Source organism: Bos indicus, chromosome 28, assembly GCF_029378745.1.
Source record: "Bos indicus isolate NIAB-ARS_2022 breed Sahiwal x Tharparkar chromosome 28, NIAB-ARS_B.indTharparkar_mat_pri_1.0, whole genome shotgun sequence".
NCBI classification, from domain to species: domain Eukaryota; kingdom Metazoa; phylum Chordata; class Mammalia; order Artiodactyla; family Bovidae; genus Bos; species Bos indicus.
In genome coordinates, this window is record NC_091787.1 from 19,547,762 (window position 1) to 19,564,504 (window position 16,743).

At 35.8% G+C, this 16,743-nt stretch overlaps 1 protein-coding gene across 3 annotated transcripts in view; it reads right to left on the minus strand.

The window, feature by feature from the left end:
• The window catches only part of JMJD1C (jumonji domain containing 1C), a 316,167-nt gene that overhangs the window by 171,013 nt on the left and 128,411 nt on the right, over positions 1-16,743 (minus strand). For all 3 annotated transcript variants that reach the window (XM_019953729.2, XM_019953726.2, XM_070782323.1), the window contains exon 2: positions 13,025-13,189. Coding sequence is in view for 2 of the 3 variants with exons in the window: in XM_019953726.2 (XP_019809285.2) it covers positions 13,025-13,189 (165 nt within the window). In the remaining variant the exon portion in view is untranslated. The remainder of the gene's footprint in view (positions 1-13,024; positions 13,190-16,743) is intronic.

Below are 16,743 nucleotides of genomic sequence, written 5' to 3' on the forward strand. Positions count from 1 at the left end.
GGGAAGAAAAAATTTACTAACTAGAATAAGCAGATTAGAGGGTCTCTCTCCCCTTCCACGAGGAAAGCAAGGGATGGCAACCAGCCTATAAAAATGAGCTTTTAATGAAATGGGTCAGGCAGACTCAATAAATAATGCCAGTTAGGCACCAGGAGTGGGAAAGAATTTGTACTGACTCAAAAGGGCCTTCTGAGAGACTGAAGTCAAAAGAGCCTTGGGAAAATGCCCCTCCATCTTAACCGCACACCCATGGGCTCCCTACAGACCTCTAAACCCACTCAAGTTTCCTCTGGGGCACTTGCAATTTATGCCAATGCACTATGACTGCCCTTGCCCTACGACTGATCACAATAAGACATATCTTAAAATATACATCTAATATTAATGTAATTACTATAATTCTCATTACTCCTTGTGTACTGCCTATAAGAGAGAAGTGAGCCTTACTATCGATAATATCCAATCCCACACAATGATAAATAGTCTCAGTACAAGCTTGTGAACTGAGTGACACAGAGTGACTGTTTCAAACTGACTTAAGAATTCCAATAAAATGAGGAAGGGCCAATTGTAACTAAGCCTGTTCATAACAGTATCTGATATATTGCACAAGAGTCAATTCTGTTAGCAGCATAGCAAATTCCTCTGCAATACAGACTGATCAGAGTCGAACACTACTGATCAACTAACACTTTCATATATAAATATGTGTGTGTGTGCGTATACATGTGTGTGTTTGTATAAAATGCTCTGTTACACCTTACCACACTGTAAAGTATAAGGTAAATATAATTCCATGTGCTATAAAGTAGAACCTTGTTGCTCTGAGGTTTTTATCTATAAATTTTGTTGCTTAACCTTTACAACTCTACATAGTAAGTACTATTATTATGAAGGTAGTGAGACATAAGGAGAATAAATTAAGTTCATCCAGATACTAAGAATAAAGGGCACAACAGAGGTTTGAAACAGAAGTCCAACATCAAGGCTTATGTTCTTTAATACACTGCCTTCCTACATGGCTGCTAGGCTCCTGTTGGCTTTTTCAGCCAACTGCATTCTCGAAATCTATTTTAGAAGATCCCTAAGGTCATATCATGCTATGTAAACTTCTGGGCAAATAGTAATTCAGACAGAATTAAAAACAAATCTTAAACAATACTTATTATATTTTACTTGGTCATTGTTTCAATCGTTAATTTTATCAGAAAATCTTAATTCTTTGAACTGTTAAAAACAGATATTAATATTAATGTTAAATGCTGCATTAATATAAAAAGTAGATATCAAAATATATCAATAGAAACTTAAAACAAACTAATAAACTAACTCATTTGAATAAAACTATTTCCAAAATAAAACTTCCAGATAAACTGATTACATTAGAATTTCTACTTTCTTGGGAAACAACAGTTGTTTTCATTAAAAAGAAATTATCATTAGGCATTAACCCTCCATTTTGAAGGATGATTTTAATTACTCTATAATACTTTAATACATATTGATAATTTTAACACCACTATAATCAAGATGTTTCTACTTAAATTTTATTTGTTCATGTTTCTCTATTCATATTTATAATCTTAAAGCTGCATAATCTTTCAGATTATCTTCCAATCCTAAAGAAGGGCAATGCCAAAGAATGTTCAAACTACTGCACAATTGCACTAATTTCACACACTAGCAAAGTTAATTCTCAAAATTCTCTAAGCCAGGCTTCAACAGTATGTGAACCATGAACTTCCAGATATCCAAGCTGGATTTAGAAAAGGCAGAGGAACCAGAGATCAAATTGCCAACATCCTTCGGATCATCGAAAAAGCAAGAATTCCAGGAAGACATCTACTTCTGCTTTATGGATTATACCAAAGCCTTTGACTGTGTAGATCACAACAAGCTGTGGAAAATTCTTCAAGAGATGGGAATACCAGACCACCTGACCTGCCTCCTGAGAAATCTGTATGCAGGTCAAGAAACAACAGTTAGAACTTGATATGGAACAACAGACTGGTTCCAAATAGGAAAAGGAGAACGTCAAGGCTGTATATTGTCCACCTGCTTATTTAACTTATATGCAGACTACATCATGCGAAACGCTGGGCTGGAAGAAGCACAAGCTTGAATCAAGATTGCCAGGGGAAATATCAATAACCTCAGATACACAGATGACAGCACCCTTACGGCAGAAAAAGTGAAGAACTAAAGAACCTCTTGATGAAAGTGAAAGAGCAGAGTGAAAAAGATGGCTTAAAGCTCATTCAGAAAACCAAAATCATGGCATCTGGTCCTGTCACTTCATGGCAAATAGATGGGGAAACAATGGAAACAGTGACAGACTTTATTTTGGGGGACTCCAAAAATCACTGCAGTTGGTAATCGCAGCCATGAAGTAAATTAAAAGATGCTTACTCCTTGGAAGAAAAGTTATGTCCAACCTAGACAGTATATTAAAAAGCAGACACATTACTTTGCAGACAAAGGTCCATCTAGTCAAAGCTATGGTTTTTCCAGTAGTAATGTATGGATGTGAGAGCTGGACTATGAAGAAAGCTGAGTGCCGAAGAACTGATGCTTTTGAATTATAGTGTTGGAGAAGACTCGAGAGTCCCTTGGACTGCAAGGAGATCCAACCAAGGAGATCAGTCCTGGGTGTTCACTGGAAGGACTGATATTGAAGCTGAAACACCAATACTTCAGCCACCTGATGCGAAGAACTGACTCATTGGAAAAGACTGTGTAGTTGGGAAAGACTGAAGGCCAGAGGAGAAGGTGACGACAGAGAATGAGATGGCTGGATGGCATCACCGACTTGATGGACTTGAGTTTGAGCAAGCTCTGGGTTCGCAAAGAGTTGGACACAACAGAATGACTGAACTAACTAATCTCTCAGAATATTAATTCAACACCACTCACAAATTTTCAGACATTTGTTTCCTTTTTTCTTCTCTAATAGGACTTAATGAACAACTTTCTGCACGTAACATTATGTCTTTAATTTTTCTATCTGCATGCCTGTCTAACTTATCCTAGGTATCTGATAAACAATGGAGGAACTAAAATTATTTTTACTTATTAAAAAAATTTTTACTTTTTAATAATTATTTTATAAGGATAATTTCCTAAGAGAAGAATTAATTAATCAAAGAGTAGAAACTTTTTTATGGTTCTTGCAACTTAATACTTTCCCCCCAAATAATGTCATTTGATGACACACAAGAAATGAAAGACATGTTTACTCATTGGAATCCTTCTTAGTATTAGACTTTTTCATTTAAAAATTTTAATCCTTTACTATATATAATTTAATCTCATAAAATGCTTTATCTTCCTGAGAAATAATAATCCTAAAGGTATATTATTTCATTGTTTACTAAGTACAAAGAACTGTAAAACTAAGAATTCTAATTCTAAAACACAACGATCAATATGTAAAAACTCTCGAAACGAATTTATGTCAAAGCTCAATTCACAGAATATGGCGTATCTTCACATTTCAATAAAATTTGGTTAAAGTCATAATCTAACCAAGTCTGGCAACATAAGAGCTGAACATAAATGCCAAGTGTGTCCCAAAGAGAGGTGAATTCTATTCTACCTTGAGAGGGTTTCTTTCAAAATAGAAAGCAAGTAAAAAGCATTTTCATTAGGCAAATAACCAAAAGGAAATATACCGATGAAGGTTTACGTGCTTATGATCTGATCACAACTCCTGGTCAAACCAATCCACAATAATCTATTTAGTGAAGGAAAAGCTGCACTGGAAAAAAAGAGAAGTCAGAGCTTCTTAAAACTCATTCCAAAAATTCAGATAATCATTTTAGATTGGAAAATTTAGTTGACAGTGAAGATATTCCATTTCCCCCTATGATAACTTAAGGAATCACATTCGGATTTGATTAGAACAAGGGTATTTATTCTAAACATTTTTGCTGTTTATTTTTAACTACTTGCCATGTTCAACACTTGTAACTGACATTACCATAACTGGCTGATGATGCTCTCTTATACTTTGATCTTAGCATAAAGTAACAGGCAGGAAATTTGCTGTAACTCCTATTGGGGTTCTTTTTCAGTAGTTGGGATAGAGTAAATTCATCACTTTAAGCGTTTACTCACTGTCTTAATATGGGTAAGGTACCCTGCTAGAGTCCTAGGATGATACAAAGATGACCATGACATGATCCTGTCCTCAAAGAACTTACAATCTATTAGAGAAAGACAGACATGTAAACAAATAAGTATTATACAAAGTAGAACGTGCCAGGTGTTAAAACAGAGTTACAAAAACCATGTTCTAAAGGAGCACAAGATAGTGAAATTAATTCTGGATGGGGAAGTCTGGAAGACTGGGCCAGCAGAAAGTAGCAGAAAACTCAGCCCCTTAGAAAATGCAGCAGTGTTACAGCCCAGCTAGGTTAGGGTCAAAGCCCCACTCCCCACAGAAGGTTTTCCTAAAGGAGATGGAGCCAGGGCCCTAACCCAGTTAGGTAGGCAACTCGTTGATTTCAATTATGAATGCAACACTTTCGTTCCCTGGTGCAGATAAATGGGATTTCATGAGTATTTTATTTCATTAAAAAATAAATTTAACAACATATTAAGTAACTTACATAAAAATGTAAGTTACCCTGGCCTCCATCATCAGAATGGCCTCAGGTGGTACCCTGATCATACAGGACCAAGCAGAAAGACAGACACCATTTCGGTGTGTTATATATGCGGTGCTTCAATACATGTTATGCTATTGAGATCTTGGGAAGAAAGATGAAAGAGACAAGAGACACTTTCAGACAAGTAACTTGGGTATTATTATACTATACCACTTTTGAAGTTTTACTTTAAAAATTTTAATGTAAACTTTAGAATAGGTTAATGAGATAACAGGATTTTTCTTTTAAGTCATGATTCCAAAAACCAGCCGGTATATTTGCTGGTTTCTATTGATTTCTTAGAATAAGGAGTAAACCAGATAATACAACCAATATGTAATATTTAACAGGTACCACACGAGGTGTGAAAACAACTGGAAAGAAGATAACACAAACATGTTTAGGTACAGAAGAACAAGAAAGCAATGATCTTATGCCAACAGTTACAAACATTAAATCTGCAGAGAATCAGAAACAAGACTAACGCTCCACTATGTTTATCCTATTGTGCCCTCACATTTCCCTAAAATAACTCCAATTTGCATGCACAGTATTTTACTACACTATATGAATTCTCAAATTCAGAAATTCGTAACTACTGGTTGTAGATCTCCTTAAATAAGTTTCATTTTAGTGAACAAATAAACAAACAACAGAATTTTAGTCACCTATATTACACATAACTGAATGTTTACAATGTCTTAAAGTTAAAATGATTATTTTCTAGGCTATACCATCCATTCTCATTTTTATTATTTGTTCTATTAATTTTTACAGCTTCCTGGAACAAATAAAGGAAACAGAAAGGAAGACACTTCCTATCTGAATTAAGAATGACATTACATTAGACAGATTTTCTTTAAATATAATAAACATACAATTCAAAAAGACTTTCTCTCCTAAAAGGACCTGAGCAAACAACAAAACAAATATAACTGTAATAATATTTTAAATGTCATATTAAAAAAACACAAAACATATTAGAAAAACACAAAACTCTAACACGTAATTGAAAATACAGTTCACAAAACTACAAGTGGCTTGATAAATATGAAAAAAAAAAATTCATCCTATTAAAGAAATGCAAACTAAAACAATAAAATCGTATTTTAAAATACCAAATTAGAAGAATCAAAAAAACAACACAATTTGTTCCTGAATTGTAAAAATCCCCCCTTTTAAAATGTTTGTTTGGGTTTTAAAACAAGATGTTCTGAAAACAAGTAATCAATGCTTATGGGGAAGGAGTTGGAGGCTTAAGAGTCAGGGAGGGATGAGAATAATCATTTACTGGGGACAATGGAAGTTAAGTATAACTTTTAAATAATTTGTGTAGAGTATCATGTTTTAGATTTTGTTGTTTTCAGGTTCATACCCTTTAGATTCTATCACTGTGAACCTAAATTTTAAAAATAATCAGATTCAGACAAAGATTTATATATTTATAACAAGGACACTGATTACACTTTTTCTAATAACAAAAATTCAGAAAAAACTAAATCACCAAACTAATTACCAAATAGCTGTGAAAAGAAGAGAAGTGAAAAGCAAAGGAGAAAAGGAAAGATATAAACATCCGAATGCAGAGTTGCAAGGAACAGCAAGGAGATAAGAAAGCCTTCCTCAGCGGTCAATGCAAAGAAATAGAGGAAAACAACAGAATGGGAAAGACTAGAGATCTCTTCAAGAAAATTAGAGATACCAAGGGAACATTTCATGCAAAGATGGGCTCGATAAAGGACAGAAATGGTATGGACCTAACAGTAGCTGAAGATATAAATAAGAGGTGGCAAGAATACACAGAAGAACTGTACAAAAAAGAGCTTCATGACCCAGATAATCACGATGGTATGATCACTCACCTAGAGCCAGAATTCCTGGAATGTGAAGTCAAGTGGGCCTTAGAAAGCATCACTACGAACAAAGCTAGTCGAGGTGATGGAATTCCAGTTGAGCTATTCCAAATCCTGAAAGATGATGCTGTGAAAGTGCTGCACTCAATATGCCAGTAAATTTGGAAAACTCAGCAGTGGCCACAGGACTGGAAAAGGTCAGTTTTCATTCCAATCCCAAAGAAAGGCAATGCCAAAGAATGCTCAAACTACCGCACAATTGCACTCATCTCACACGCTAGGAAAGTAATTCTCAAAATTCTCCAAGCCAGGCTTCAGCAATACGTGAACCGTGAATGTCCAGATGTTCAAGCTGATTTTAAAAACAGCAGAGGAACCAGAGATCAAATTGCCAACATCCTTTGGATCATCGAAAAAGCAAGAGAGCTCCAGAAAAATATCTATTTTGGCTTTATTGACTATGCCAAAGCCTTTGACTGTGGAGATCACAACAAGCTGTGTAAAATTCTTCAAGAGATGGGCATGCCAGACCACCTGACCTGCCTCCTGAGAAACCCGGATGCAGGTCAGGAAGCAACAGTTAGAACTGCACATGGAACAAGACTGGTTCCAAATAGGAAAAGGAGTACGTCAAGGCTGTATATTGTCACCCTGCTTATTTAACTAATACGCAGACTACATCATGCGAAATGCTGAGCTGGAAGAAGCACAAACTTGAATCAAGATTGCTGGGAGAAATATCAATAACCTCAAATACACAGATGACACCACCCTTACCACCCTTATGGCAGAAAGTGAAGAAGAACTAAAAAGCCTCTTGATGGAAGTGAAAGAGCAGAGTGAAAAAAGTTGGCTAAAAGCTCAACATTCAGAAAACTAAGATCATGGCATCCAGTCCCGTCACTTCATGGCAAATAGATGGGGAAACAATGGAAACACTGACAGACTTTATTTTGGGGGGCTTCAAAATCACTCCAGATGGTGATTGCATCCATGAAGTTAAAAGACACTTGCTCCTTGGAAGAAAAGCTAAGACCAACCTAGACAGCATATTAAAAGGCAGACACATTACTTTGCAGACAAAGGTCCATCTAATCAAAGCTATGGTTGTTCCAGTAGTCATGTATGGATGTGAGAGCTGGACTATAAAGAAAGCTGAGCGCCGAAGAATTGATGCTTTTGAACTGTGGTGTTGGAGAAGACTCTTGAGAGTCCCTTGGACTGCAAGGAGATCCAACCAGTCCATCATAAAGGAAATCAGTCCTGAATATTCACTGGAAGGACTGATGCTGAAGCTGAAAACACCAATACTTTGGCCACCTGATGCAAAGAACTGACTCATCTGAAAAGACCCTGATGCTGGGAAAGATTGAGGGCAGGAGAAGAAGGGGACGACAGAGGATGAGATGGCTGGATAGCATCACCGACTTGATGGACATGAGTTTGAGTGAACTCCAGGAGTTGGTGATGGACAGGGAGGCCTGGCGTGCTGCGATTCATGGGGTTGCAAAGAGTCAGACAGGACTGAGAGACTGAACTAAACTGAAATTACCAAACACTAGGTAAATGGATTATCATACAATATTAGGCAGCCATTAAAAACTGAGGAGAAATAAACACATTGAAACATTAACTAATAGAAAACCCAGGACCTACTTTTTTTTTTTTTCAGGATCTACAATTTTAATGAAGCCTCAGCTAAAACTAATGATTAAAAGAAAGCCTTGATTTTGTATCCTGCTGCTCTGCTGAATGCATTAGTTTTTTCTTTTTTTAAGTTTTTATGTGGACCATTTTTCAAGTTTTTATTGAATCTGTTACAATATTGCTTTGCGTTTTGGTTTATTTTTGGCCGTAGGCATGCAGGATCTTAGCTCCCTGACCAGGAATTTAACCCACACCCTTTGTACTGGAAGGCGAAGAGTTAACCACTGGACAGTGCGGGAAGTCCCTCATTTACTAGCTTTCACGTTTGTGCATGGTATGACCACACAAAGTCATACCGTTGCCAAACAAAACTTTTACTACTTATTTTCCAAACTTAGATCCTTTTTTCCCCGTTGTCTAAGTATCATCCTTGTCTTTTTTTTTTTTTTTTTTTTTTTGACCCATGTCTCCTGCATTGGCATCATCCTTGTCTTGGTCTGGAAAAGTTTCCAGGTTTTCACAATTAATCTGTTAGCTAAGAAGAAAGATATAAAATCAGCACATGAAAGTCAACTACATTTCTATACTCTAGTAATGAAAAATATGAAAATAAAATTAACAAAACAATTCCATTTACAATAGCATTGAAAAAGCTGAATTACGTAGGAATAACCATAGAGGGAAAACACTGGTACACTGAAAACTACAAAACACTGCAGTGTGTTAGTCGCTCAGTTGTGTCCGACTCTTTGCAACCCATGGACTGTAGCCCACCAGGCTCCTTTGTCCATGAATTCTCCAGGCAAGAGTACTGGAGTGGGTGGCCATTTCCTTCTCCAGGGGATCTCTGGACCCAGGGACAGAACCCACATCTCCTAGGTCTCCTCATTGCAGGCAGATTCTTTACCATCTGACTACCAGGGAAGCCCATAAAACACTGCTAACAGAATTGAAAAGACACAGAAAATAAATGGAAAGATATGTGTTCGTGGACTGGAAGGCTTATTAAGAGATCAATACTGTCCAAAGTGATCCACACATTCAATGCAATTCCCATGAAAAGCCCCACATTTCTTATAGAAATAGACCCATCCTGAATCTGAAATGGAATCCCCAGGGACACCAAACAGCCAAAACACTCTTCAAAATAAACAAAGTTGAGGGACTTACACTTCCTGATTTCAAAACTCTCTATAAACTAACACTGAGCACTGTGGTATTGGCATAAAGAGAGATACACATAACAAAGAAACTGAATAAAGACCAGACATAAAATCTTATGTATATGGCAAAAAAAGTTTTGATAATAGTGTCAAGAATATTCAATGGAGAAAGGACAGTGTTTTTAACAAACGATGGCGGGAAATGGAATATTCACTAACAGAGGAATGGTAGTGAGCCTTATCTAATGCACATACAAAAATTAACTCAAGATGGATCAACAGACTACATATAAGACTTAAAACATTCAAATTCTTAAAAAACATATGACAAAAACTTGATGACAATGAAATTGGCAGTGATTTCTTGGATATAACACCAAAGGCAAAGATAAGAAAACAAACAGTGGAAAAATTTAACTTACTGAAAATTTTAAAATTCTCTGCATGGAAAGATACTATCACCCATGTAAAAAGACAACCCACAGAATGGTAGAAAATATGTTGCAGATCAAATCTAGTAAGAAATCAAAATCCAGAATACTACAGAGAACCCCTAAAATTCAGTAATACAGAAACAATCCAATTCAAAAATGGGCAAAAAATTTGAAGAATCATTTTTCAGCAGATATACAAATGCCCAATAAGCATATGAAAAGATGTTCAACATCACTAATCATTAGGGAAATGCAAATCAAAACAACAAGGACATTATCACCTCAAACTCATTAGGATGACTATTATCAAAAACTTGAGGGGAGCAAGAGGTGGCTAGAATGTAAAGTAATACGGCTGCTCTGACAGTAGCTGCAAAATAAATTAGAAGACAGAATTACCATGTAATCCAGCACTTACACTTCTGAATATTTACCCCAAAGAAGTGAAAGCATGGTCTCCAAGAGATATACATAACCCTAAGAGCACAGCAGCATTCTTCACAACAGCCAAGCGGTGGAAGCAATACAAGTATACACCAACAGACAAATCACTGAACATGATATAATATATACATACAGTGGAATACCATTCAGCCTTGTAACACAAAGGAAGGAAATTCTAACACAGGTTACAACACAGATGAACACTGCAGACATGCTAAGTGAAATAAGTCAGTCACAAAAAGACAACTGCTGTAAGATTCCACTTATGTAAGGTACAGCAGAGTCAAAATCATGAAGACACAAAGCAAAATGATGGTTCCTAGGGTCTGAGAAAAGGAGGGAATGGGGGCTAATGTTTAATGGATATAGAGTTTCAGTTTTGTAAGATGGAATAATTTCTGTACACTGAAATACAGTGAGAATGTAGTTAATACCACTGAACTTTACACTTAAAAATTAGTAAAATGGAAAATTCTATGTTAAGCATATTATACCACAATTCCAAAAAACCATTTAATTCTATGCTTGAAAAAAAAGAAAGCAGAGATGTATACTTTTTAAGAAAATATGTCAAAGAATTAAGTTAGAAATATTCCTTGGAGGCAGAAATAGAATGATTATGATTTTCTAGTTTACACTATTTAGCACTTTCCAAGTTTTTTACAATGTGTGAAAGTGAAAGTGTTAGTCACTCTGTTGTGTCCGACTCTTTGTGACCATGGACTGTGGCCCTTCGGGCTCCTCTGTCCACGGGATTCTCCAGGCAAGAACACTAGAGTGGGTTGCCATTTCCTTCTCCAGTACTTTTTTTTTATTTAAAAAATAAGTTGAATTTTTTAAAGTTTGGTGTTTATTTAAGTAGTTTTGTGGGGTTAAAAGATTTAACAGAAACAAATTTGTAGAATATGATAAAATTATTATTAAATAGTATTTCCTAATAGAAACTTTCTCCAAAATGAGTAATTTATAAATATACATTAGGAATTCACCTTAATTTTAACTGTCTCTAAGAAAGGGCAAAGATTTTTCTAAAGTTCTGTCTATTCTTTAACTATGTTCCCAGGGAATACTTTCTGGTATTATTAATATTACTGCTTTTGAAACTTTTCATTCAAAATTCACTTATATGTGATAATTACAGATTTCATCCAATTTTTGAGTTGTTTATAAAATTATAAAGCATACTAGTGACGGTTTAAAAAACTTTATATTAACAATCCAAAAGACAAAGGATAAGACAGTTGGATGACATCATCAACTCAATGGACATGAGTCTGAGAAAACTCTAAGTGATAGTGAAGGACAGGGAAGCCTGGCGCACTGCAGTCCACAGGGCTGCAAAGAGTCAGTCACGACTTAGCGACTAAACAATAAAACACTCCTGCAACAAATATTTTTTAAAAATCTATCTTACTGAATAATATTGTCTTCTTTATTTTCCTAGAATATTCAAACTATCCTATCAAAACTATAGTTCATAAATATTACCTTTCATCCTTCCATATTATATTCTCTTTTTAAAATGCCTTTAATTCATTTTATTCTCTCTCTCCTTCCCTCCCAATCTTTGTTTTTTATCCACTTACCTCCTTACACTTTTAAAGGGTTAACTAAAACAGAAAATTTAAAGCACTCCAATTGCCAACAAATTAAACTATCCTTCTATGTAGTTAATTTATGTTGAAAAATTTCTAAAAGTATCTTGATAATATATAAATACCAAACACCTAAATTGATGTTTCAATGCCTTTAACATATTTCTTTGATATTAATATAAGAAAATTATTTTATTCAAACTGAATAATTATTAAATGCTGAATACTCTTCCAGAAAACAGGGATAATAATGGTTAAAGAGATGTGACTTTTCCCCCACAGAATTAATGATGAGAATTCACTGCAATCTATTGTTTTCTTAAATGGAGTATCTCCTGATATGAAGTAATGTTTTCTTACTACCTTAAAATCCACAATTGACCCTTAAACAACATGGGGGTTACAACTCAACCCACAAACCAGTTTAAAGTATGTGTATATAACTTTTCAATTCATTCTCCATGTCTGTGGTCCCCCATTTGTAGAGTCAACCAACTGCAAACAGTGTAGCATACGAGTACATATTTATTAGAAAAAAATCCACATACAAATTGACTCACACAGTTTAAATCCATGTTGTTCAAGGATCAAATGTAATTCTTCCATAAATATCAGATATTATCCACAATGATTCACTCAATTTTGACAAAATTTAACAAAGAAAACCATATGCTACTTAATGATTTATAAAAAGTAACCCACAAAGTGTCATTCAGAAAAATTCTTTCACATTGCATACAAATCAGTCAACTATCCCTAAGCAGTCATCAATTCAATTCATGTTTCCCCTAAAAAACAGAATGAACTATTTGTGGACGAAATATGCTCAAAGAGTATTAACAAAAAGACATAAAATTGTTTGAGAAAATGGAAGTAGTATTTTGAAATATCTGCCAGCTACTTCAGAGCTTTGTTATTTTTGTCTAGTGGCTAAGTTGTGTCCAACTTTTTGTGATGCCATGGACTGCAGCCTGCCAGGCTCTTCTGTCCATGGATTTTCCAGGCAAGAATATTGGAGTGGCTTGGCATTTCCTTCTCCAGGGCATCTTCTCAACCTAGGGATCGAGGTTTCTCCTCAATCGAGGTTTCTCCATGTTTCTTGCATTGGTGGGGAGAAGCCACTACTCAGAAATATTAATCTTTAGTCACTAAGAAAACTCAAAAACTTATATTTAGCTCTTAATTCTTTTAAAACAAACAACTGAAAATTATTAATGACATAAGGAATATAGATCTTACCAATGCAGGCCACTGAATCTGTTTGCTCTTTGATCCCTGAGTCTGGCTAGGGTTGATCCTTCTGGCCCAGATTAAGTGGTATTCCACCAAGAAGGTTGAAAAATCTTCATAAACTTTAACCCACTCTCGTTTATCCCACTCAAGATCATCAAATTCCACATACACCTAGGAAAAGAAAATAAAACTCATAAGCAATGGAGATTGTGATATTTTAAAATTTAGGCCATGAAATTAAATTACAAAACCCATTAACAAATTCATTATTCAAATTAACAGTTCTCTTAAAAATCATTATTTATCTCTCTTTAAAAAATTATAACACTTATTGTATACAGGAAGATAAACAGTAAGTTTACTAAGAAAAGCAATTCAAGTAATATTGTTCAGTACAGATTGGTGAGTATCTACTAATGAACTATGTTGATACTGATGATTCTAGAAGCAGAAGTCAGGAAATGCTTTCTAAGGACCAAACAGTAATTATTTTAGGCTTGGCAGATGATATGACTTAACTACGTATCTCTGACTTTCTAGTATCAAAATAGACATAGACATAGAATGTAAACAAATGAGTTTGGCTTTTTTCCAACAAAACTGTTCAGTACAAAGACAGAAGGCACTATAAAGATGGTCAACATATGAAAAATCAATTAATGTAACATAACAGATTAAGAGAATGAAGAGAACGACAGGATCATTTTAACTGACAAAGAAAAAGCACTTGACAAACTGATCACTCTGTCATTACAAAAATACTCAACCAGGACTAGAGGGAAACTCTCAACTTAATGAAAATAATAATGAAAATGAAAACCCCACAGCTGAATCATACTTAATGCTGAAAGACTGGAAAGCTTTTCCACCAAAACAGGAACAAGACAAGGATGTTATATTTGGGAAACTGAAGCTATTTTATTCTAAGTCATGCAATCATTCAACTCTTCTTTTCCCACCCTCATTCTTTTTCATTCATACATCTGTATCATGGAGCTGTCTTCCCTACAAGATTATTAGTTATGCTGGAGGCAATCTTATTCTTATGTTTTTCTTCTAGCCATCTTTTGCTCCCTTACACCTGATGTGTTTGTTTCCACTTACTTAAATTCTGTTTGTTCTTCTGGCCTTGCTCAACTTCTTGGAGGATGTTTATACCCCCCACCTCTATTCAAACTTAACTGTGAACATCTACAAGCAGTTGTTTTTCATACAGTTTTATCAGTATATAATCAAATAATGGGTACAAATGCACTGAGGGTAGAACTGTTTCAGGGAACACATCATTGCTGCATACATACAAAGTACTTAACAAATATTACAAATCTCATACTCTTGCAATCATGGAATTTTAAACATGGAGGTAAACTGGTAAAACATATGTTTGACTTGAGATATCTCTGCCCCTGCCCATTACTAAGCTACTTAGCTATGTTTATGTATTAGAATTAGGAAAGAGAGAAATACATTGTTTAAGTATATAATCTCTGTTCATGGTTACCCAGACAAACTCATAGCAGAAGCTCTGCTGTCTTCTACAAATGTATCCTTAGAGGTTACACTGAGGCCATCTGATATTCTGCAAATATTTCAAATGATACTACTTTCTCCACTACTTTAAATCTTTCAAGGTTCTCAGTTACTCAATTCTGCATAAAAGGGTTTTGGGTAACACCAGTAAACTGAAGTTGAGACCAGGTTCAGGAAAACATTATCACTATTTTTGCTTTCCCCTTATCAACAATACATACACACACGGATAAAAATATGGTATACCCAGTTGTGGATGTGACTGGTGATAGAAGCAAAGTCCGATGCTGTGAAGAGCAATATTGCATAGGAACCTGGAATGCCAGGTCCATGAATCAAGGCAAATTGGAAGTGGTCAAACAGGAGATGGCAAGAGTGAACGTCGACATTCTAGGAATCGGTGAACTAAAATGGACTGGGATGGGTGAATTTAACTTAGATGACCATTATATCTACTACTGTGGGCAAGAATCCCTTAGAAGAAATGGAGTAGCCATCATGGTCAACAAAGAGTCCGAAATGCAGTACTTAGATGCAATTTAAAAAATGACAGAATGATCTCTGTTCATTTCCAAGACAATTCATTCAATATCACGGTAATCCAAGCCTATGCCCCAACCAGTAACACTGAAGAAGCTGAAGTTGAACGGTTCTATGAAGACCTACAAGACCTTTTAGAACTAAAACCCCAAAATTATGTCCTTTTCATTATAGGGGACTGGAATGCAAAAGTAGGAAGTCAAGAAACACCTAGAATAACAGACAAATTTGGCCTTGGAGTATGGAATGAAGTAGGGCAAAGGCTAGTAAGAGTTTTGCCAAGTGAATGCACTGGTCATAGCATACACCCTCTTCCAACAACACAAGAGAAGACTCTATACATGGACATCATCAGATGGTCAACACTGAAATCAGACTGATTATATTGTTTGCAGCCAAAGATGGAGAAGCTCTATACAGTCAACAAAAACAAGACCAGGAGCTGACTGTGGCTCAGATCATGAACTCCTTATTGCCAATTTCAGACTTAAATTGAAGAAAGTAGGGAAAACTACTAGACCATTCAGGTATGACCTAAATCAAATCCCTTATGATTATACAGTCGAAGTAAGAAATAGATTTAAGGGATTAGATCTGATAGACAGATTGTCTGATGAACTATGGACAGAGGTTCGTGACATTGTACAGGAGACAGGGATCAGGACCATTCCCATAGAAAAGAAATGCAAAAAAGGAAAATGGCTGTCTGGGGAGGCCTTACAAATAGTCGTGAAAAGAAGACAAGCAAAAAGCAAAGGAGAAAAGGAAAGATATAAGCATCTGAATGCAGAGTTCCAAAGAATAGCAAGGAGAGGTAAGAAAGCCTTCCTCAGTGGTCAATGCAAAGAAATAGAGGAAAACAACAGAATGGGAAAGACTAGAGATCTCTTCAAGAAAATCAGAGATACCAAGGGAACATTTCATGCAAAGATGGGCTCAATAAAGGACAGAAATGGTATGGACCTAACAGAAGCAGAAGATATTAACAAGAGGTGGCAAGAACACACAGAAGAACTATACAAAAAAGAGCTTCATGACCCAGATAATCACAATGGTGTGAACACTCACCTAGAGCCAGACATCCTGGAATGTGAAGTCAAGTGGGCCTTAGAAAGCATCACTACGAACAAAGCTAGTGGAGGTGAAGGAATTCCAGTTGAGCTATTTCAAATCCTGAAAGATGATGCTGTGAAAGTGCTGCACTCAGTATGCCAGCAAATTTGGAAAACTCAGCAGTGGCCACAGGACTGGAAAAGGTCAGTTTTCATTCCAATCCCAAAGAAAGACAATGCCAAAGAATGCTCAAACTACCGCACAATTGCACTTATCTCACATGCTAGTAAAGCAATGCTCAAAATTCTCCAAGCCAGGCTTCAGCAATACGTGAATTGTGAGCTTCCAAATGTTCAAGCTGGTTTTAGAAAAGACAGAGGAACCAGAGATCAAATTGCCAACATCCGCTGAATCATCGAAAAAGCAAGAGAGTTCCAGAAAAACATCCACTTCTGCTTTATTGACTATGCCAAAGCCTTTGACTGTGTGGATCACAAGAAACTGTGGTAAATTCTTAAAAGAGATGGGAATACCAGACCACCTGATCTGCCTCTTGAGAAACCTGTACGCAGGTCAGGATGCAACAGTTAGAATTGGACATG